General features: G+C 37.6%; 2 protein-coding genes and 1 non-coding gene across 3 annotated transcripts in view; all 3 read right to left on the reverse strand.

Annotated features, from left to right (window-relative positions):
- Positions 1-23,568, reverse strand: part of OLA1 (Obg like ATPase 1) — a 182,743-nt gene that overhangs the window by 144,412 nt on the left and 14,763 nt on the right. Inside the window, exon 3 of the mRNA XM_007183295.2 lies at positions 4,419-4,562. Coding sequence (XP_007183357.1) covers positions 4,419-4,562 — 144 coding nt within the window. The remainder of the gene's footprint in view (positions 1-4,418; positions 4,563-23,568) is intronic.
- On the reverse strand, positions 21,864-22,632 carry LOC103020134 (40S ribosomal protein SA-like). Its single transcript, XM_057551681.1, has one exon. It carries the CDS (start codon positions 22,299-22,301, stop codon positions 21,933-21,935), a length of 369 nt encoding a protein of 122 aa, XP_057407664.1. The 5' UTR covers positions 22,302-22,632; the 3' UTR covers positions 21,864-21,932.
- On the reverse strand, positions 22,495-22,644 carry LOC114238074 (small nucleolar RNA SNORA62/SNORA6 family). The gene has a single exon (XR_003623502.1). It is a non-coding gene; the product is annotated as a small nucleolar RNA SNORA62/SNORA6 family (small nucleolar RNA).

Here is a 23,568-nt window from a genome sequence, read left to right on the forward strand (position 1 = left end):
AGCAGAGAACATTTAAAGAGTATACTGATACAAGTCAAGGTAATCATCATAGAATGAGCCAACGTACTCAACAGATACTTTGTGCCAGGAACTGGACTAAGTGCTTTACATGTATTATCATTCCAAAGTTCAAAGTTACTCTGTAAGATGGGTGTTATTTATTAAACCCACTTTACAGATGAGGCAATTAAGCCATAGAGGAGTTAAGAAATCTATTGCACACAGGATCACTCAGCTAATAGTGACAAAACTGCTATTCAAATATAGGATATCTGGGTTTGCATTTAATCACCATATAGGTTTTATAGCCCCAAAATGCATGTAATGATGTGAACCAATTGTCAGCATAGTAATAACGTAGTTGTTAACAACAGCAACAGAATTAGACACAGTAAAGTAACAGTTAACACAAATTAGAAAACAAGAAAACCAGTCAGCCATGTAGAAATGGAGATTAAAGCGTATGAGTAAATTAAGCTACTTTCAATGTCATATGACAAAGGTGTACGGTATATGCATTTATGTATCCTTTGTCAATTTTCAGAGTATTCATTTTTCAGAATGTCAATTTTATTACATGATAAAATACAACATAAAAGTTCCACAAAATGCTTTCCTATTATCTGCATGGAAAATGAGTCCTTTTAAAATAATTGTTCTATAAAAAATTTTTATACAAATAGGAATTACTTCATAACTGGTAGCAGCAAATCCACAGAAAACATACATAAGAAGGGGTTAAGTTTCTGGGACTACTGTGGTTGCCTCTCCAGCATCCTTTGCCCCTTCTCTTGATGACTATATTGACTGTCATTTGGCTAGCCATACCTCCCCAGTGTAGCCCGGAGCTTTGAAAAAGCTGGCTCTACACCTAACTCTAGAAGGGGGCATGTAGCTTGGGCCTATACTAAGCAGCTTAATCCCCTAGGCACAATTAATGATTCTAGGACCTCTGCCTTGCTCCATTTGCCTAGAAAGACTTAAAGAGAGATTTGCCAGAGAGGGTTAAGAGGGTTCTTGAATAGAAGATCATCAGTTCTCTGACAGGGCTTCTAGAAGCAAATCCCTCTTCCTTCACTCTGAACATGGATGAGAAAGTATACAGTTCCAAGATTTGAGAGTTCCAAATGATTTGGTCATTTGAGATGACCAAAGGGGAAGGCAATCTTATGATCAAGCGGATAAAGTAAGTAAAATGGAGAGGGGAACGAAGCCAGGTCCTTGATGACACAACTGAGGTGCTGAAACCAACACAAAATACCATGCTACCTGTTACTAACTCAATAAAGCAATTTTTAAATCCATATGTTAGGTGCAACCAAACTCATCTAAATAATATAACTTCTAACAACTAAAACATATCACCCATATGATAAATATAAAGTACAGTAGCATAGATATGAGAGGAAAGGCCCTTAAGTTGAAGTAAGAAGCCTTGGGTTCTAGCCCTGGTTGACATTAACTATCTGTGTGACCTTGAGCAAATCATTTCACCTTTCTGGGCTTCCGTTTCCTTTTATAAGGAAACCAGACAGGACAATCTATAGCTCTGAGGTTCTGTTTTCTAATGAAAATGAGTTTCTTAATTCTGATTCTTGATTTAAGGCCAGGATAAAGGTTTAAACCATTAATACCATATCTCAAAAAATAAAAACTTGAGCCTTAATTCAAAGATTTTTTATATACTGTACCAATGATTTTAAGACTACTTTATGTTTTTAGACCTTATGAAACTTTCTTGAGATTAAAATAAGGTTAAAAATCTTTTTAATCACTATGATATAATGAACACAGAATACCAAAAACATTGATAAGTCTTTCTTCAATAGAAACAAATGAAAATGATGAGGAGGATTTTTCTTCCATCAAAAAAACAAACAAAAAATCTGGAAACTTGCAATATAACAGATAAGTCTGGGGTAGCAAGAAGAAAAACTATGAATTACTGTCAATTCTTCCTTATTTGCTTGACCACAAAGAGGCCAAAATTAAGTTACGGAAAAAATGAAGATGGGTTCCCATTCAACTTTTGTATTTCCATAAAGGCGTTTAATCAATGTTTACCAGTAAAGCAAGAGAAATTTTGAGAAATTAATTCCCTCACTGCCTAAAATTTCAATAAATTTGAAGTCCATGAGCTTTATAATTGTTTTTTTTTAAATAACATTTATTTATTTATTTATTTATTTATTTATTCATTTATTTGGTTGCATTGGGTCTTAGTTGTGGCAGGCGGGCTCCTTAGCTGCAGCTCACGGGCTCCTTGGTTGCAGCTCGCCTGCTCCTTAGTTGCGGCACGTGTGTCCCTTAGTTGCGGAAGGCGGGCTCCTTAGTTGCAGTAGGCGGGCTCCTTAATTGTGGCATGCGAACTCTTAGTTGTGGCATGCATGTGGGATCTAGTTCCCTGACCAGGGAGCAAACCCAGGCCCCCTGCATTGGGAGCTCGGAGTCTTAACCACTGCGCCACCAGGGAAGTCCCTCCAAAAGCTTTATTATTGTTGTTGTTCTCTTCATGTCTCTGGAAAATTTCAGCAATGTCACATGACCACACAGCCCCTCAGTGGCAAAGGCTCACAGAAGGAGAGAGTTAGAGTGGGCAGAGAAGGCAACACACCAGCAGCTGGGGCCTGGACAAGGAAGGCATCTGGGCAGAGCAGCCCAGCAATAGGCAGGGCCCAAGCCAGGAGAGTGTCCAAACTGGGCAACAACCTGGTGGGTTCAAGAGATTTGCAACATATACAGGGATTGAGCAAATAAGCACATTATTGGGACAACTGGAGAAATCTAAATGGAATCTGTGAATTAGATGATAATATTAGATCATTGTCAATGTCCTGATTATGATGGTTTACTGTGGTTATGTAGGCGAGTGTCTATACTTAGCAAATACAAACTGAAGAATTAAAGTGCAATGTGGCATCATGTCTGCAAGTTATTTTCAAAGGTTCAGAGAAATTTGAGTGAAAGGCATACAAACATTCTACATATAATTTTGCAGCTTTTATATAAAACTGAAATCATTTAAAAATAAAAAGTTTTTAAAAAGGATTCAGAAGTCAGCTTGAGGAGCCAATTTGAGGGATATAATTTGAGCTATATTCAATGACTGTGACATATTATAACCAAGTGAGTAACACTGATATGAATAAATATATGAATGAATAAATGAAAACAAGAAAGCTCTTCTTACAGCAGAATGTCAACTAATAAATGAAGAAGAAATGGTGGAATTACAAAATCATCATGTGATAATCATCACAGTAATAATTAATTCATCAAAAAATCAATAGATGCTAAAACTAGAGGATGAAAGTAAGAGAAGTAAATAAATTTGGTATATATTCTGTAGTTAGAACTCATAGGAATTGCTGATAGATTGGATGTAGGGGTGAGGAAAGAAAAGAATCAAGGATAGATCTTGGGCTTTAACCTAAGCAACAGAAGAAATAATAGTACTATTTATTGAATTTTAAACATCTTGAGGAAGAACAAATTTGACACAGGCAGGGTGAAATCAAGAAGTCCATTAAGGACATGTAAAGTCGGAGGCACCTGTTTAGTCATCTAAGTGTCAGTGTCAAGCAGGCGGTTAGATATACGTCTGGAGTTCAACAGAGTTCAGGGCTGGAGACAAAAATTGGGGATTTATCACCACATTCAAAATAGTGAAAAACTAAAAGCAAACTAAATTCTCAGTAATAGGGAAATGGTAAATAAACTGTGTACATTCATATAACATAGTACTAAACATTATCATTATATTAGAAATCATTATTTATTTAAATGTGTACTTTTTAATCTAGAAAAATATTAATGATACCCCAAGTAAAAAAATATCAAAAGTATGGAAGGATCTACCTCAAAAATACTTACATCTATTATATCAAGGTAGAAGTATAGGTGATTTTTACTCTTCTCTTTATACATTTCCATATTGTCTGAACTTCCTACAATAAAACTGTATTATCTTACTTTTTCTAATTAAAGATATAATACATGCTGTTATAAAAACTTCAAACAGAGAGAACTACAAGAAATAAAGAAAAGAATGACCTAAAAATTCCATTCCCCAGAGATAACCATCAATTAGTTTGTGATCTTCAGTTCATACATTTTCCTATGAATACACAAATACATGTATCATTTTACATGAATGCAATCACATAATACAGACTAATTACTCCCTCTACTTCACACTCCCCAGAAAAAAATAACTTCAATGTTAACAATGGATGCACCCTTCCTCACCCTTCTCCAGGTTCTAGGTTACTTTTATAATCACCCAAAACAATAATGCTACATTAATTTGGAAAAAAACAACACAACCCTTCTACATAATTTTAAATATATCACTTATATATATTTACTCAATCTATACAGGGCCACCACATGAACAATGGCATAAAGATTTTTCTTACCTTGCTGGTTTGTGGTACTGGCAAAGAAAGTCAAACCTTTCATCTGGCACAGGTACTCTGCTCTCATTAGGATCAATAGTGCAGAATGGGAAGTTTTCTGCTGAAGCTTGACTATTGGTTAATACATTGAAGAAAGTAGATTTCCTAAAATGAATAAAAACTATTTCAATCAATTCTTAGGCTAACACTGAGAAAAATTTATCTCACTCTAATTTCAATGCTCAAATAAAATCCATAAGGATTATAAAACCAATCTGGGAACGCAGGGTGGGGGGGTAGGGCGGGGAATACATTTTTACTAACAGAAACAAATGAAATTTACAACAATGCAGCTCATGATTTACAGTTAGGTTATGCTCCTCTCTCAGTCTATTTGGAACGTGAAAAGCATCTCCCCAAAGAATCTTTGTTATAAATGATAACTAGTCTCACAACACACCACAAAATCTATTTTACTCCTAAAGTACCTGGAATACCAGTATCATTTCACCTATATCTAGTATAATCTTCTCTGGCATAAATGTAGAGAGGTGTGTATTTAGTTAGGTCAATTACTTCCCAAGCATTGGCTAATTGTCTAATAGGAAATGGGAGTTTGGAGCTCAGACTCCCTTCTAATTGTTAGTGCATAAGGATTACTGGTAATCTAGAACTGTGAATCGTGGATTGTGAAAGTCAAAATGTGAATTTTTTCCAAGGTATAACTTTAATCAAGAAAAAGCTATTAAAAATGAAAAAACTGTTCACTAATTTTCTGTTATCTGATTCTTATCAGATAATACACACTCAGAGAATGCCAACTCGTATTACTATTCTCTCTTTTCCAAACACTTTTTAAGGTAAAAATGTCTATCAGATGAGATCTAACCCTATATTCATCAGAAGTTTATACTTGCTACAGTTAGTTCATCTGACTGAATTTTAAATCAGAGAACCAGTCCTTTTTTTTTTTTTTTTTTTTTTAACTCTGAGACCCTTTTAAAAGAGTAATGAACAAGGACTTCCCTGGTGGTCCAGTGGTAAAGAATCCGCCTTACAATGCAGGGGACACGGGTTCAATCCCTGGTCAGGGAACTAAGATCCCACATGCCACGGGGCAACTAAGCCGGCACGCCACAACTACTGAGCTCGCACACCTCAACTAGAACCCGCAAGCCACAAACTACAGAGCCCACGCGCTCTGGAACCCGCGCGCCACAACTACAGAGCCCACATGCCCCGGAGCCAGTGCACCACACTAGAGAAGAGAAAACCCACACGCCACAACTAGAGAGACGCCCGCACACTACAACGAAGAGCCTGTGTGCCACAACTAAGACCCAACGCAGCCAAAAATAAATAAAATTTTTTTTAAAAAGCCATCTCTACGACACCCTCTAAAAATAAAATAAAATAAAATAGTAATGAACAAAAGGCAACAAGGAGACTTACCTAAATACTACTGGTGAGAAGGATGGTTTGGCAACGATATATTAACTTGAACCTGCCCATAGATCTTTAAGATATTGCTCTTATATCACATTCAGACTAAATATTTAGGATTAAAGTAGAAAAGTTTCCAAAAACAGCCACTTAAATCATTACTGTTTACTTAGAGTACCAATGGTCAAATCAGTAGCTTTCAAATGCTTGCCTATAACAGACTCAGCTGAGAATTTAAAGGCATGCACTACCAGGCCTCTTTCCAGATTTGGTGTAGGCCCCAGTATTTTAACTCAGCTAACAACTCACTGAATAATACTGACTGTTGTAGAATTTATATTGGTAACCTCTAAGAGCCTGGTAACAATCCCAGAACTCCAGGAATTATAATTAAGAGGAAATTACTAGTTCCTATGGAGATAGCTTTTCTTTTCAGTCCTGTTAAGATAAATGTCATAGTACTTAACTTAAAAGTCTGTATATTTATCAAGTTATAGTCCATCTATTTCAAGAAAGACACTGAAGATTAATACAATTTTAAAAATTAATATATACAATAAGGCAGATAATTTTTTTTTTTTATAAAGCTGTTTTGGTGTTTTGTTTTTTTTTTTTTAATTTTATAGCTACTTTATTTATTTATTTATTTATTTATGGCTGTGTTGGGTCTTCGGTTCGTGCGAGGGCTTTCTCTGGTTACGGCAAGTGGGGGCCACTCTTCATCGCGGTGCGGGGACCGCTCTTCATCGCGGTGCGCGGGCCTTTCACTATCGCGGCCCCTCCCATTGCGGGGCACAGGCTCCAGACGCGCAGGCTCAGTAGTTGTGGCTCACGGGCCCAGCTGCTCCGTGGCATGTGGGATCTTCCCAGACCAGGGCTCGAACCCGTGTCCCCTGCATTAGCAGGCAGATTCTCAACCACTGCGCCACCAGGGAAGCCCCAGGCAGATAATTTTTAAAAAGAAAACTCACATTCAAATTATGATCTTTAAATGCCATGTCCATTAAAAATAACGAGGACTTCTTGGAGAAATTACTAGTTCCAGGTCTGGGACCAGAAGTATACAAGATGAATCTCAAACAATTTTTCCCCAAGGGAAAACAAGGAACCTACTGAAGGACATGGAGTCCTATCAAAAGCACTCTGGAGCCAATCTGAATAGGCCCACAGGCCAAAGATGGGTCAATCTGAGCATCTTTAAGGATAGCTACAATGGACTATAACAAATCAAATAACTTCATATCCATGAGTTGTTAATAATCCTCAACAAGACAAAATCAAAAAAAAGAAAAAAAAACCCTCTCTGGCTACCTTTTAATGATGCTAGGTGATTGATTCTTCTGATAACCGTTGAGTAAAACATTCATTGTGTCTTTCTTATATAAACTGCACTTTTAGAGTAACAAAGAGTTGATGAAGAAAAGATTCTTTCATAGACATATTCCAGCCAATAAATGAAAAAAGAATAAAAAACTTAGAATACCACCATTTTGTAACCACTAAGGAACTAATGAATTGGGTAATTATCACCAGTGATCATTAACTGTCTCCCCCCCAAAAAGTACCTCCTAACAATTATGTACACCATCTTTCAAGTATTCCTGACATAAAAAATTATATGATCAAAAATTATCTGAAACTTACCTGATCAAGCCTTTAGATATTACTATCACTTAACAGAAATACAGAGGACAGGAGAACATATTAAATGACACCACATAGATGCAATTAACAAAATTTGGACTTTGGAAAATTCTGTAAGACAAACATCCAGATTTCTCTAACAAGTCAGCTGGTGGAGGGAGGAAATTCTGCTTCTGGGTGAGATGCAAAAGCTAACAGCAGACTAGAACTCTCACCCAGAACTAGAAAAGCCATTTAAATGCGGAATACGGAAAGTATCTGTTTGAGGGGGCTAAGAATCTGGAAATGGGACATTCGCCCATTCTAGGCAAAGTAAGGTGGCCAAGAATCCAGGCTTTATACTCATGTAAGCCGATGCTAGAGTACAGGGAACCCAGCCAAGAATTAGGAGAAGACTTGGAGGATGGACCTCAAGAACACGACCAGTTTTCCCCTCAGGATATTGCTCGCAAAAGGGAGAACTACAAAAGTGTACTGAAGTAAATGAATTGGAGAGTAATACACTCCATACCTTATTCCCCACCCTACAAAAAAATAAAAAATAAAAAGTGATACTTAGGTTGCCAGAACAATCCACAAGTCCTTATTTACCGAAAATGTAAGTAAAGGGAATTCCCTGGCGGTCCAGTGGTTACAATTCCGCGCTTTCACTGCCAAGGGCGCGGATTCAATCCCTGGTCAGGGAACTAAGATCCCAGAAGCTGTGTGGTGCAGCCAACAAATTAAAAAAAAAAAAAAATGTAACTAAAATATTGCATACCTGCAACAAAAATATTGCAAAATAATGGTACAATAAAAATACTTCAAGGAAAATTTAAATATATTAATTAATCCACTTACAAGACATTTGTGCCTTTCTTGGGGGACAAAAAAAGTGCAGTTGTATTTTTGTATACTGTAGATAAAAAACTGCTCGTTGCTATTACCACAGTCACAGTAATTGCAATATAAAAAGTCCACAGGGAGTTCATGGAGTTATTTTCAAATTTATTGGTTTTATTAAGTACTGCATTTTTGACTGCTTACCTGGACAAAAATATGTTTCATACTAAAGAAAAAAGTTTATCCCTTAAAACATATTATGCAGTAAAAATATAGAAAAGAAAGCCCCATTATCTCTTAGGCTAAAAAAATTCTTACATGCAGTCAAACTAAACATGGAAGACATCTCCATTTTCACAGATCACCTCATCTTGGACATGATTTTAAATTTCATAAAATCCAAGTCATCTGTACCTTCCAATAGCTTTGTAAGTACAAAACAGTAAAAAGGAAGAAGGAAAAAAGAAAATTTTCTACGGATTATTAGTACAGCCTTTAGCGGCAAGTTAAGACATTTTGATCTATTCAAATCTATTAAAGAAAAGACTTGCCAAAGCAAAGAATTTTAAAGTTTTGGTTTAAATTGGAGTGGTAAAGCCCATGAGACTTTTTGTGAAATGAGGATTTTACACACACACACATTCAGATCCCTTATAAGGTTATTATTGAAGCTTGAAAGTATAAGATTCAAAATTGTAGGAATCTCTCTTATGTAAGAACAAGTTTACATAAATATTATTTCAGCAATGATATCATTAAAAAAAACAGTGGCTAGATTTAATGTATGCCCCCTCCACTTAAGACCTAAATACTTTATTTTTGAAATTATATATTTTACTGTAATAAGTAAATCTGACTGAATATATGTTTTATCTAAAACCTTATGCAAAATTACAATATGTATAGGGACGTCAGGATACCAATGCAAACTCCCCCAGCATTCTGAATTAACCATTCATACAACACACAACCAAAAGCATGGAAAAAAGTGGAATGTTCTTTCAAAATGTTTTGAATTTAGATATAACTAAACTGTTAAAAAGTATCTATCTGCTAGATACAGAAAAAAAAATGACAGGAATAAATACCAATGTGTGTATACATGGGTTAGTATAACCACATATTTTTCCTAATTCTATCAGGTGAGAGGGCTTAAAAGAAGTAACACCCCAGCAGTAGGATCACATCTAGAGCCCAGATCTTAGTTGCTAAATACCATTCTTCGATAAAAGAAACCAAGGCTTTCTGGAGACAAGGCTGGGACACGAAAAATACACTATTAACCTGAAATATCTTACAGTGTCAGAGAGTAAGGAAATGCTTGAAAAGAAAAAAAAAAAAAAAGGAAAAAAAAGAAAGGGAAAAAACAAAAAGAATGGAAAAAAAAGATGGAGGCATGTAAAAAGGACATAAGATGCACCTTGAAGGAGCTCCCAATGACCAAATCTGAACAATTTGAGCAACAAAATAAATACTGATAATATTGGATTAAAACCCAAATAAAAAAAATTTCACTGAGTCTAAATAGAACTATATAAATGATTGAATAAATAACTAATTGTAGGGGAAAAGAAAAACATTCCATACAGAAGAATTCCAAATAATAAATGTAAAAGGAATAAGGGAAGTAGAATATCAGCATTGGAACACCACACTAATAATTGCTGCAGGCAAAATCCACTAAGGAGTGATAAAGTTTAGTTGGGGAAACTTTAAGAAGAAACAGAATATTTAGATAGCCTCAAAATACCTTTCCCCCATAAAATTAATTAATTACTGTGGTGATTTTAACAAATGTCCACAAATTCTTTGATACTCATTCCTTCAGGAGGTGGAGCTTAATTCCCCTCCCCTTGAGCATGGGTTGGACTTAGTGACTTGCTTCTAAGGAACAGCCTATCAAAAAGAAAAAGGATAATTTTACAGTGGAGAAATCTGGCAGACACCACCTTAACCAAGTGATCAAGGTTAACATCACCAGTGATAAATCATGTTGCTATCATATAGCTCCTCAATATGACACAATGAGAAAGGCACTTCACCTCCACAGTGTTCTTCCCAAAAGTCTATTGTGTGATTCCTGATACCAAAATATATTATAAAACTACAGTAATCCAAATAGTGTGGAACTGACATAAAGATAGACCCATATACCAGTGGAACAGAATAGAGAGCCCAGAAATAAATCCTCCCATATACAGTCAGATAATCTTTGACAAGGGTATCAAGACCACACAATGGGGAAAAGACAGTCTCTTCAACAAATGACACTGAGGAAACTGGATAGCCACATGCAAAGGAATGAAGACCCTTACCTTACACCATACGCAAAATTAACTCAAAATGGATTACAGACCTAAGGTAGAGCCTAAAACCATAAAAGTCACAGAAGGAAATGTAGGGGAAAAACTTTGTAACATTGGATTTGGCAATTATTTCTGAGATATAACACCAAAAGGACAAGCAACAAAAGCAAAATTAGAAAAAAAATGAGACTACATCAAACGTAAAAACTGCACATCAAAAGAAACAATCAACAGAGTGAAAGGTAACCTATAGAATGGGAAAAAAATAATTGCAAATCACATGTCTGATAAAGAGTTAATATCCAGAATGTATAAAGAACGCCTATAACTTAACAACAACAACAAAAGTAACTTTAAAAAGTAACATTAAAAAGTAGCAAAGGACCTCAACAGACATTTCTCCACAGAAGATAAACAAATAGCCAAGAAACATATGAAAAGATGCTCAACATCCCCAATCATCAGGAAAATGTAAATCAAAACCACAATGAGGTATCACCTCACACCCATTAAGATAGTCACTATCAAAAAAACAGAAAACAAGTGTTGGCCAAGACGTAGAGAAATTAGAACTCTGGTACACTGTTGGTGGAATGTAAAATGGTACAGCTGCTATGGAAAACAGTATGAAGGTTCCTCAAAAAACTAAAAATAGAATTACCATGTGATCCAGCAACCCCACTTCAGGGTATTTACCCAAAATAATTAAAAGCAGGATCTCAAAGTGATGTTTGCACACTCCTGTTCACTGCAGCATTATTCACAATAACCAAAAGGTGGAAGCAGCCCTAATGTCTATCGACAGAGGAATGGATAAAGAAAAAGTCCACAGCATGAGAAAACATCAAACTGGAATTGAGAGACACTATACAAAATACCTGAATAGTACTTTTCAAAAGTAAACGAAATTTTTCATGACCTTTAAAAGGTCTATACAGGAAAAGAAAAAGGACATTAGCGGGAAAACTGGTGAAATCCAAAAAAGTCTATAGTTAATAGTAAATAAATAAATGAGTGAAAAAAAAATCTGAAATTATATGATATAGCAACAGTGACCAGGCTTCAGGTTCAAGATGGTGGAGTAGAAGGACGGGCACTCACTCCCTCTTGCGAGAGCACCGGAATCACAACTAACTACTGAAAAATCATCGACAGGAAGACACTGGAACTCACCAAAAAAGACACCCCACATCCAAAGACAAAGAAGAAACCACAATGAGACAGTAGGAGGGGCGCAATCACAATAAAATCAAATCCCGTAACTGCTGGGTGCGTGACTCACAAATTAGAGAATACTTATATTATACCACAGAAGTCCACCCACTGGAGTGAAGGTTCTGAGCCCCACTTCAGGCTTCCCAACCTGGAGGTCTGGCAACAGGAGGAGGAATTCCCAGAGAATCAGACTTTGAAGGCTAGCAGGATTTGACTGCAGGACTTCGACAGGACTGGGGGAAACAGAGACTCCACTCTTGGAGGGCACACACAAAGTAGTGTCTGCATCAGGACCCAGGGGAAAGAGCAGTGACCCCATAGGAGACTGAACCACACCTACCTGTTAGTGTTGGAGGGTCTCCTGTAGAGGCAGGGGTAGTTGTGTCTCACCATGAGGACAAGGACACTGGCAGCAGAAGTTCTGGGAAGTACTCCTTGGCATGAGCACTCCCAGAGCCTGCCATTACCCCACCAAAGACCCAGGGTAGGCTCCAGTGTTGGGTCCCCTCAGGCCAAACAACCAACAGGGAGGGAACCCAGCCCCACCCATCAGCAGACAAGCAGATTAAAGTTTTACTGAGCTCTGCCCACCAGAGCAACACCCAGCTCTACCCACCACCAGTCCCTCCCATCAGGAAACTTCCACAAGCCTCTTAGATAGCCTCATCTACCAGAGGGCAGACAGCAGGAGCAAGAAGAACTACAATCCTGCAGCCTATGAAACAAAAACCACATTCACAGAAAGATAGACAAGATGAAAAGGCAGAAGACTATGTACCAGATGAAGGAACAAGATAAAACCCCAGAAAAACAACTAAATGAAGTGGAGATAGGCAACATCCAGAAAAAGAATTCAGAATAACGATAGTAAGATGATACAGGACATCAGAAAAAGAATGGAGACAAAGATCAAGAAGATGCAAGAAATGTTTAACAAAGACCTAGAAGAATTAAAAGAAAAAACAAACAGAGATGAACAATACAATAACTGAAATGAGAAATACACTAGAAGGAATCAATAGCAGAATAACTGAGGCAGAAGAACGGATAAGTGACCTGGAAGACAGAATGGTGGAATTCACTACTGCAGAACAGAATAAAGAAAAAAGAATGAAAAGAAATGAAGACAGCCTAAGAGACCTCTGGGACAACATTAAATGCAACAACATTCGCATTATATGGGTCCCAGAAGGAGAAGAGAGAAAGGACCAGAGAAAATATTTGAAGAGATTATAGTTGAAAACTTCCCTAACATGGGAAAGGAAATAGTCACCCAAGTCCAGGAAGCACAGACCCAAGAAGAAACAAGCCGAGACACACAGTAATCAAATTAGCAAAAATTGGGCTTCCCTGGTGGCGCAGGGGTTGAGACTCTGCCTGCCAGTGCAGGGGACACGGGTCCGAGCCCTGGTCTGGGAAGATCCCACATGGCGCGGAGCGACTAGGCCCGTGAGCCACAGCTGCTGAGCCTGCGCATCTGGAGCCTGTGCTCCGCAACAAGAGAGGCCACGATGGTGAGAGGCCCGCGCACCATGATGACGAGTGGTCCCCACTTGCCACAACTAGAGAAAGCCTTCGCACAGAAACGAAGACCCAACACAGCCAAAAATAAATTAATTAATAAAAAATATATATATTAGCAAAAATTAAAGACAAAGAAAAATTATTGAAGCAGCAAGGGAAAAATGACAAATAACATACAAGGGAACTCCCATAAGGTTAACAGCTGATTTCTCAGCAGAAACTCTACAAGCCAGAAGGGAGTGGAATGATATATTTAAAGTGATGAAAGGGAAGAAACTACAACCAAAATTACTCTACCCGGCAAGGATCTCACTCAGATTCGATGGAGAAATCAAAAGCTTTACAGACAAGCAAAAGCTAAAAGAATTCAGCACCACCAAACCAGCTCTACAACAAATGCCGAAGGAACGTCTCTAAGTGGGAAACACAAGAGAAGAAAAGGACCTACAAAACAAACTCAAAACAATTAAGAAAATGGTAATAGGAACATACATATCAATAATTGCCTTAAACGTGAATGGATTAAATGCTCCTATCAAAAGACACAGGCTTGCTGAATGGATACAAAAACAAGACCCATATATATGTTGTCTACAAGAGACCCACTTCAGACCTAGGGACACATACACATTGAAAGTGAGGGGATGGAAAAAGATATTCTATGCAAATGGAAATCAAAAGAAAGCTGGAGTAGCAATACTCATATCAGATAAAACAGACTTTAAAACAAAGAATGTTACAAGAGACAAGGAAGGACACTACATAATGATCAAGGAATCAATCCAAGAAGAAGATGTAACAATTATAAATATATATGCACCCAACATAGGAGCACCTCAATACATAAGGCATCTGGTCCAGGACCAGATGGCTTCACAGGTGAATTGTATCAAACATTTAGAGAGGAGCTAACACCTGTCCTTTTCAAACTCTTCCAAACAAATGTAGAGGAAGGAACACTCCCAAACTCATTCTATGAGGCCACCATCACCCTGATACCAAAACCAGACAAAGATACTACAAAAAAAGAAAATTACAGACCAATATCACTCATGAATATAGGTGCAAAAATCCTCAACAAAATACTAGCAAACAGAATCAAACAACACATTACAAGCATCATACACTATGATCAAGTGGGATTTATCCCAGGGGTGCAAGGATTCTTCAATATATGCAAATCAATCAATGTGATATACCATATTAACAAATTGAAGAAAAAAAACCATATGATCATCTCAATAGATGCAGAAAAAGCTTTTCACAAAATTCAACACCCATTTATGATAAAAACTCTCCAGAAAGTGGGCATAGAGGGAACCTACCTCAACATAGTAAAAGCCTTAAGTGACAAACCCACAGCAAACATCATTCTCAATGGTGAAAAACTGAAAGCATTTCCTCTAAGATCAGGAAGAAGACAAAGATGTCCACTTTCGCCGCTATTATTCAACATAGTTTTGGAAGTCCTAGCCACGGCAATTAGAGAAGAAAAAGAAATAAAAGGAATACAAATTGGAAAAGAAGTAAAACTGTCACTGTTTGCAGATGACATGATACTATACATAGAGTCCTAAAGATGCCACTGGAAAACTACTACAGCTAGTCAATGAATTTGGTAAAGTTGCAGGATACAAAATTAATGCATAAAAATCTCTTGCATTCCTATACACTAATGATGACAAATCTGAAAGAGAAATTAAGGAAACACTCCCATTTACCATTGCAACAAAAAGAATAAAATACCTAGGAATAAACCTCCCTAGGAGACAAAAGACCTGTATGCTGAAAACTATTAGATGCTGATGAAAGAAATTAAAGATGATACAAACAGATGGAGATATATACCATGTTCTTGGATTGGAAGAATCAATACTGTGAAATGACTATACTACCCAAAGCAATCTACAGATTCAATGCAATCCCTATCCAATTACCAATGGCATTTTTTACAGAACTAAACAAAAAATCTTAAAATTTATATGGAGACACAAAAGACCCCAAATAGCCAAAGAGGTCTCGAGGGAAAAAAATGGAGCTGGAGGAATCAGACTCCCTGACTTCAGACTATACTACAAAGCCAGTAATCGATACAATACGGTACTGGCACAAAAACAGAAATATAAATCAGTGGAACAGGATAGAAAGCCCAGAGATAAACCCACACACCTATGGTCAACTAATCTATGACAAAGGAGGCAAGGATATAAAATGGAGAAAATACAGTCTCTTCAATAAGTGGTGCTGGGAAACCTGGACAGCTACATGTAAAAGAATGAAATTAGAACAGTCCCTAACACCATACACAAAAAAAAACTCAAAATGGATTAGAGACCTAAATGCAAGACCGGACACTATAAAACTCCTAGAGGAAAAAATTTTATTTTTTAATTTATTTTTGGCTGTGTTGGGTCTTCGTTTCTGTGTGAGGGCTTTCTCTAGTTGCGGCAAGTGGGGGCCACTCTTCATCGTGGTGCGCGGGCCTCTCACTATCGCAGCCTCTCTTGTTGCGGAGCACAGGCTCCAGATGCGCAGGCTCAGCAATTGTGGCTCACGGGCCTAGTCGCTCCGCGGCATGTGGGATCTTCCCAGACCAGGGCTCGAACCCGTGTCCCCTGCATTGGCAGGCAGATTCTCAACCACTGCGGCACCAGGGAAGCCCCCAGGAAGAACACTCTTTGACATAAATCACAGCAAGATATTTTTTGATCCACCTCCCAGAGTAATGGAAATAAAAACAAAAATAAACAAATGGGACCTAACGAAACTTAAAAGCTTTTGCACAGCAAAGGAAACTACAAACAAGACGAAAAGACAACCCTCAGAATGGGAGAAAATATTTGCAAACGAATCAACGGACAAAGGATTAATCTCCAAAATATATAAACAGCTCATGCAGCTCAATATTAAAAAAAAAAAAACCCAATCCAAAAATGGGCAGAAGACCTAAATAGACATTTCTCCAAAGAAGACATACAGATGGCCAAGAAGCCCATGAAAAGCTGCTCAACATCACTGATTATTAAAGAAATGCAAATCAAAACTACAGTGAGGTACCACCTCATACCAGTTAGAATGGGCATCATCAGAAAATCTACAAACAACAAATGCTGGAGAGGGTGTGGAGAAAAGGGAACCCTCTTGCACTGTTGGTGGGAATGTAAATTGATACAGCCACTATGGAGAATAGTATGGAGGTTCCTTAAAAAATTGAAAATAGAATTACGATATGACCCAGCAATCCCACTACTGGGCATATACCCAGAGAAAACCATAATTCAAAAAGACACATGCACCCCAATGTTCACTGCAGCACTATTTACAATAGCCAGGACATGGAAGCAACCTAAATGCCCATCGACAGACGAATGGATAAAGAAGATGTGGTACATATATACAATGGAATATTACTCAGCCATAAAAAGGAACGAAATTGGGTCATTTGTAGAGATATGGATGGATCTAGAGACTGTCATACAGAGTGAAGTAAGTCAGAAAGTGAAAAACAAATATTGTATATTTAACGCATATATGTGGAACCTAGAAAAATGGTACAGATGAACCAGTTTGCAGGGCAGAAATTGAGACACAGATGTAGAGAACAAACGTATGGACCCCAAGAGGGGAAAGCGGCGGGCGGGGCGTGGTGTGATGCATTGGGAGATTGGGATTGACATATATACACTAATATGTATACAATGGATAACTAATTTTAAAAAATGCAAAAAAAAAATTGTGAATAGAAAAAAAAGTGACCAGAATTCTGAAAAATAAACAATGAAAATTAAAAGATTTAACACAAAGTAAATTATGAAGTACTTTTAAGGTATACAATTACTGTTGATAACAGGAAAGAGTGAGTGGGAGAGCAGATCCATTGTCCAAAAGATTATTCAAAACATATTAAAAAAGAAAACAAATAATTCCCAAGTCACGAATTTCCATGAAAGAGGAGGCACCCTGGAATACTGACAAGTATACAATAAGATTTAAGTTCATTTAAATGGTATTGGAGAATTTTGCTTCCCCTTCTATTTATGGAGCTGCCCACCTGACACAAAGAGCTAGGAAATCAGATAAAACATGAAATAAACAGTTTTCAAACAGAGGACACTATGTAGCACAGGACTGTGTTCCCTGTGAGAACAACAAATGAACTAAGCTCTAAAACTACCCTAGCTTACTGCCGAAAGGTGGTTTCAAAGCCACAGCACAGGGAGGGGGAACCAATAGAACCCAGCAGTCATGCCAAGTTAAAGAGACTGAGATGAGAGTTTGAGCAGGCCAAAGTAGCTAAAATTTACAGGACAGTATACTAGAAAGGAAGCAGCTGCACAGAGAGAGGGCTCTGGAGATAAGCAGAAGGTATCTTCAAGAATATGGCTCAGTAATATTTGTACATGAGGAAGCTCAGTCTCCAAAGGCCAGGAGAAAAAAACACTCAAAAGCAGCACAGTGAACAGTTCTCAGGTTCACACGGAGCTTGGAACAGTTCACATCCCCACCAGCCAGAGCAGAGAAAGATATAATAATATAAGGGAATTTGGGTAGAGTCCTCAAAGAGTCACATCTTAGTATCAGAGCTAAAGTAGCACCAGAGCAAAAAATATTATGAACTCATCATAATATAATAAACAGCCTCAAAATAATCAAAATGATACACAAAAACTAAATGCCAGAACAAAGTCCAACACTCCTTAAAGGAATACTATAACATTCAGCACTCAACATAAAATCCAGCATCTGGAATCCAATAAAAATTAACAGGCATGCAAAGAAGCAGGAAAATATAGATCCAAAGCAAGATAAAAGTCAATAAACACAAACCCAGTAAAGATAGAGATGATGGAATTAGCAGACGAGGACCTTAAAATAAATGTAATAGATTTTTTAAAATTTTTCTGAAGGATATAAAGGTAAATATGAAGATAATGAGGCATTAAATGAAAATATGAAAACCATCCAGACAGAACTATTGTACAAAAAATACAATATCTGAAAAAACTGAATTGAAATGAAACACACTGGATGTGACTAACTGTAGATTAGACACTGCAGAAAAGATCAGTGAACATGAAGACAGAACAACAGCAGCTATCAAATGAAGCACAGGGAAAAAAAATTGGACAAAAAAATAACCAGAGCTTCAGTAGAATATTACCTAGAGGACTAACCCATATGTAATAAAAGTCTCAGAAGGAGAGGAAGGGAAAGGAGGAGAGGGGGAGAAAAGAGCATTTGAAGAAATGCTCTGGCCAAATATTTTACAAATTTAATGAAAATCATAAACTCACAAACCTAAAATCTCAACAGACCCCAAGCAAAAGAGGCATAAGGAAAACCACATCAATGCATATGAAAATCAAATTTCTGAAAACCAGTAGTAAAGAGAAAATTTTAAAGAAAGCTATAGGAAAAAAAACCCCAACACAACACATTATGTACAAAGAAACCAAGATAATAACAACAGACTTCTCATTAGAAAGCTAGAAGAAAATGTAAGATACCTTCAATGTGCTGAAAGAAAAACTGTTTCTGGAATTCCCAACGAAAATCTTTCCAAAATGAAGGCATAATAAGCACATGAAAAGATGCTCAATATTAGTAGGCATCAAGGAAATGCAATTCAAAACCACAATGAAATACCACTTCACGCCTTCACTATAATTAAAAAGATGATAACAATCAGAGACCACAAATAACAAATATTGGCTAGGATGTGGAGAAAAAGGAACCCTGTACACTGTTGGTGGGAACATAAATTGCTGCAACCACTGTGGAAAACAGCATGCAGGTTCCTCAAAAAACTAAAAGTAGAACTACCATATGATAAAGCAATTCCACTTCTTGGGTACATATCCAAAGAAAATGAAAACACTAATTCTAAAAGATACATACACCCCAGTGTTCACAGCACCATTATTTACAATAGCCAAGATATGGAAGCAAACTAAGTGTCCATGAACAGATAAAGGGATAAAGATAACATGAGATACACACACACCACACACAAAATGGAATACTACTCAGCCATTAAAAAAAAGAAAGAAAGAAATTCTGCCATTTGCAACAATGTGGCTGGACCTGGAGGGTATTATGCTTAGTGAAATAAGTCAGGCAGAGAAAGACAAATACTGTATGTTATCACTTATATGTGGAATCTAAACAACAAACCAGTGAATCATAACAAAAAATAAACAGACTCACAGGTGAAGATAATGAGGAATGAAAAAATATGAAAACTATCCAGACAGAACTATTGTATAAAAAATAAAATATCTGAAATAAAATGAAATCGAAATGAAGATATAGAGAACAAAATAGTGGTTATCAGTGAGGACAGGGAAAGGGGGTAGTGGCAAGATACGGGTAGGGGAGTAAGAGGTACAAACTAATATGTATAAAATAAATAAGCTACAAGGATATATTGTACAGCACAAGGGATATAGCCAATATTTTATAATAACTATCAATGAAGTCTAATCTATAAAAATTTTGAATCACTATGTTGCACACCTGAAACTACTATAATATTGTAAATCAACTAAACCTCAATTTAAAAAATGTTTAATAAAGATAATAACAAGCATTGGTGAGAATGTGAAGAAAGTAGAACCCACATACATTGCTGGTAAGAACACAGAATGACACGCTCGCTTTAGAAAAGTCTGGCAGTTCCTCAAATAGTTAAATATACGGTTACATACAACACAGAAATTCCACTCCTAAGTATACACCCAAGAGAGATGAAAACATATGTCAACAGAAAAATTTGTTTATTACAAAGCTGGGACAGAGAAAGTGCAAATAAGCCTGGAACATAATGTGGAGCTAGAAACTAGAAAATACTCAAAAAATAGAGGACACATCAAAAGTAATACGAGTGAACAGGAAGGCTCCTGATGGCCAAATGTGGGCAACTTGAGCAACACAATAAATAACAGTAACGCATTATAACCAACAAAGTAAAAACTGATCCTGATATAAACAAATTATAAGTAATTTACATGAGAAAATGGGGGGTTCTTCTTTACAACAGAATTCTAAACAATAGAATTCTAAACAATAGAATTTCCATTGTTCCTTCTATAAATTGTTTCCTCTATAAATGTAGAAGACCAACAGAAATTTTTAAATCTCCATTTGGTAAATACCACAATAATAACTATTTCAAACAAGAATCATTAATACACGCCAAAACTGGGGGGCAAAAGTATGAGAAACACAATATTTACATAATTTCAAAGTATCTCCCTAAAAGATATATTTATTAACTGCAATGGAAAATATAGTAAACTTTTCAGTGAAGAAATTTGTCAGACACCTCCTTAGATAAGTGATCAAAGTTAAAATCACTAGTAACAGGACAAATCAACATTGTGTGCTTCCTGATATAATGTACTAAGAAGCACATGTCACTTCTGCATCCCAAAATGCATAATTTGAATTTAATCACAAGGAAATATTAGATAAACCCCAAGGTTTAAGAGCCCACCATAAGTGGCCAGCACTCCTCAAAAGTGTCAAGGACATGAAAGACAAAGTGAGAAACTGTTCTAGGTTAAAGGAAACTAAGGACACAGCAACAATTAAATGCAACATATACGTAATCCTGGATTAGATCCTGGACCAGAAAATGGACATTAATGAGACAACTGGTAAATCAATGCTTATTTCCTGATTTTTATAACTGTACTATGTTAACATTTGGGGAATGTAAGCAGACCTCATATAGGAATTTTTTTAACTAGCTTTGCAAGTGTGAAATTTTTTAATTGTGAAACTACTTCAAAAACAATTTTTATTTACTCTTAAGCAAAAAGTCACACAGAGTAGGAAGAGGTAGTTCTAATGCATATCCAACAAGGAACCCATATCCAGAATAAAAAAATACCTAATCATTACTAAAAAAAAAAAAAAAAAATCCTTCAGAAAAGATGTCCAGTAAACATATTAAAAGATGTTCAAAATCATTAGCTATCACAGGTATGCAAAACAATCATGATATTACACACAAGTATGGCCAAAATGAAAAAGAATGACAATACCAAGTGCTAGTGAGGATGCAGAGAAATTAGAACTCTTTTTTACAATACCAGCACTATAAATTAGAATAACTACTTTGGAAAATTATGTGGCAGTATCTAAAGCTATTTAACTCCTAGACGTGGGGAGTTCGGGGGATAGGGTGAGTGGGGTAAGTGTATCCATTCACCCAACAGAAATGAGTTCTTAGATCTACCCACCAAAAGACATGTACATGAATGTTCAAAGCAGCTCTATTCATAATAGGCAAAAAAAGGAAACAACCCAAATGCCCATCAACAGCAAAATGGGTAAATATAGTGTATATTCTCTCAGGCATAATGTTGACTTGTAAAAGATATAAAGAGTGCATAATGTGTGATTCCATCTGTATCAGGCAAACTAATCAATGTGGTAACAGAAGTTGGAATATGGTTATCCTAGGAAGGATAGTACCAACTGGGAAGGGGTACAAGGAAGTCTTTTTTTTTTTTTTTTAGAAACTGTTTATTTTCCATCAACCTATTTCCATTTTAAGAGTTTGTGGAAGAACAGTTTAAGACCACTCAGTGGTCGTTCCTACCCACTCAGTGGCCTGAGCAGTGGGAGCTGCAGACCAGTCTTCAGTGGCAGGCTGAGCACTCCAGTCTTCAGTGGGGAACTGCTGAATAGGCACAGAGGGCACCTGCACACCTTCGGACCAGTCTGCCACCTCAGGCTGAGCAGCAGTGAACTCAGGAGCTGGAGCGGTCCATTCACCCTGAAATTCCTCCTTGGTCACAGCCTTCTCAGCTGCCGCCTGCTCTTCCTTTTCAATCTCTTCAGGATCTCTGTAGAAGTAGAGATCAGGCATGACCTCCCATGGGTGTTCACGGGAGATGGTGCCGCGCATGCGCAGAACTTCCCGGGCAAGCATACACCACATCAGACCCACTGAGTGAGCTCCCTTTTTAGGATCTTACATCAGGATACATCAAGTTAGTCTGAAAACAGAAAGGCCAAGTAATGCCTGAGAGGTCCAGGAGTAAGAAATAATGGAGAAAAGCAGAAGAAAACACAGGCCATTTTTAAAATGTCTTTTCATCTCTCCTTAAAGCTTTCATATATTAAAATCATACATTTGTAGCAAGTATTACTATCAAACTCCACTCATTGGGCCAGAGACCCTTGTGATGTTAGCGAAAAACTTGCCCCTCATGTAGCACACTACCTACACTTGTGAGTTCATCGGCCAGTGGCCTCAACTCCAAGCTCTAACAATGTGCAGAAGGAAGTCTTTTGTGGCACTGGATTTGTTCTAGATCTTGATGTGGGTACTGGTTACATGGGTGAATTAAAATGTAAAAATCTGATATGTACATTTAAAGTTTTCGCATTTTACTGTGTATGTTATACCTCAATTTAAAAAACAAAAACAGGAGATTAACCAAGATGGCGGAGTAGAAGGACGTGCTCTCACTCCCTCTTGCGAGAGCACCAGAATCACAACTGGCTGCTGGACAATCATTGACAGGAAGACCCTGGACTTCACCAAGGAGGATACCCCACGTCCAAGGACAGAGGAGAAGCCACAGTGAGACGGTAGGAGGGGCGCAATCAGAGTAAAATCAAATCCCATAACTGCTGGGTGGGTGACTCACAGACTGGCGAACACTTATACCACAGAAGTCCACCCACTGGAGTGAAGGTTCTGAGCCCCACGTCAGGCTTCCCAACCTGGGGGTCCGGCAACGGGAGGAGGAATTCCTAGAGAATCAGACTTTGAAGTCTAGTGGGAATTGATTGCAGGACTGTGACAGGACTGGGGGAAACAGAGACCCCACTCTTGGAGGGCACACACAAAGTAATGTGTGCATCGGGACCCAGGGGAAGGAGCAGTGACCCTGGGGGAGACTGAACCAGACGTACCTGCTGGTGTTGGGGGGTCTCCTGCAGAGACAAGTGGTGGCTCTGTTTCACCGTGGGGATAAGGACACTGGCAGCAGAGGTCCTGGGAAGTTCTCCTTGGCGTGAGCCCTCCCAGAGTCTGCCATTAATCCCACCAAAGAGCACGGGTAGGCTCCAGTGTTGGGTTGCCTCAGGCAAAACAACCAACAGGGAGGGAACCCAGCCCCACCCATCAACAGTCAAGTGGATTAAGGTTTTACTGAGCTCTGACCGCCACAGCAACAGTCAGCTCTACCCACCACCAG

The sequence above is a fragment of the Balaenoptera acutorostrata genome, chromosome 8 (assembly GCF_949987535.1).
Source record: "Balaenoptera acutorostrata chromosome 8, mBalAcu1.1, whole genome shotgun sequence".
Taxonomy (NCBI): domain Eukaryota; kingdom Metazoa; phylum Chordata; class Mammalia; order Artiodactyla; family Balaenopteridae; genus Balaenoptera; species Balaenoptera acutorostrata.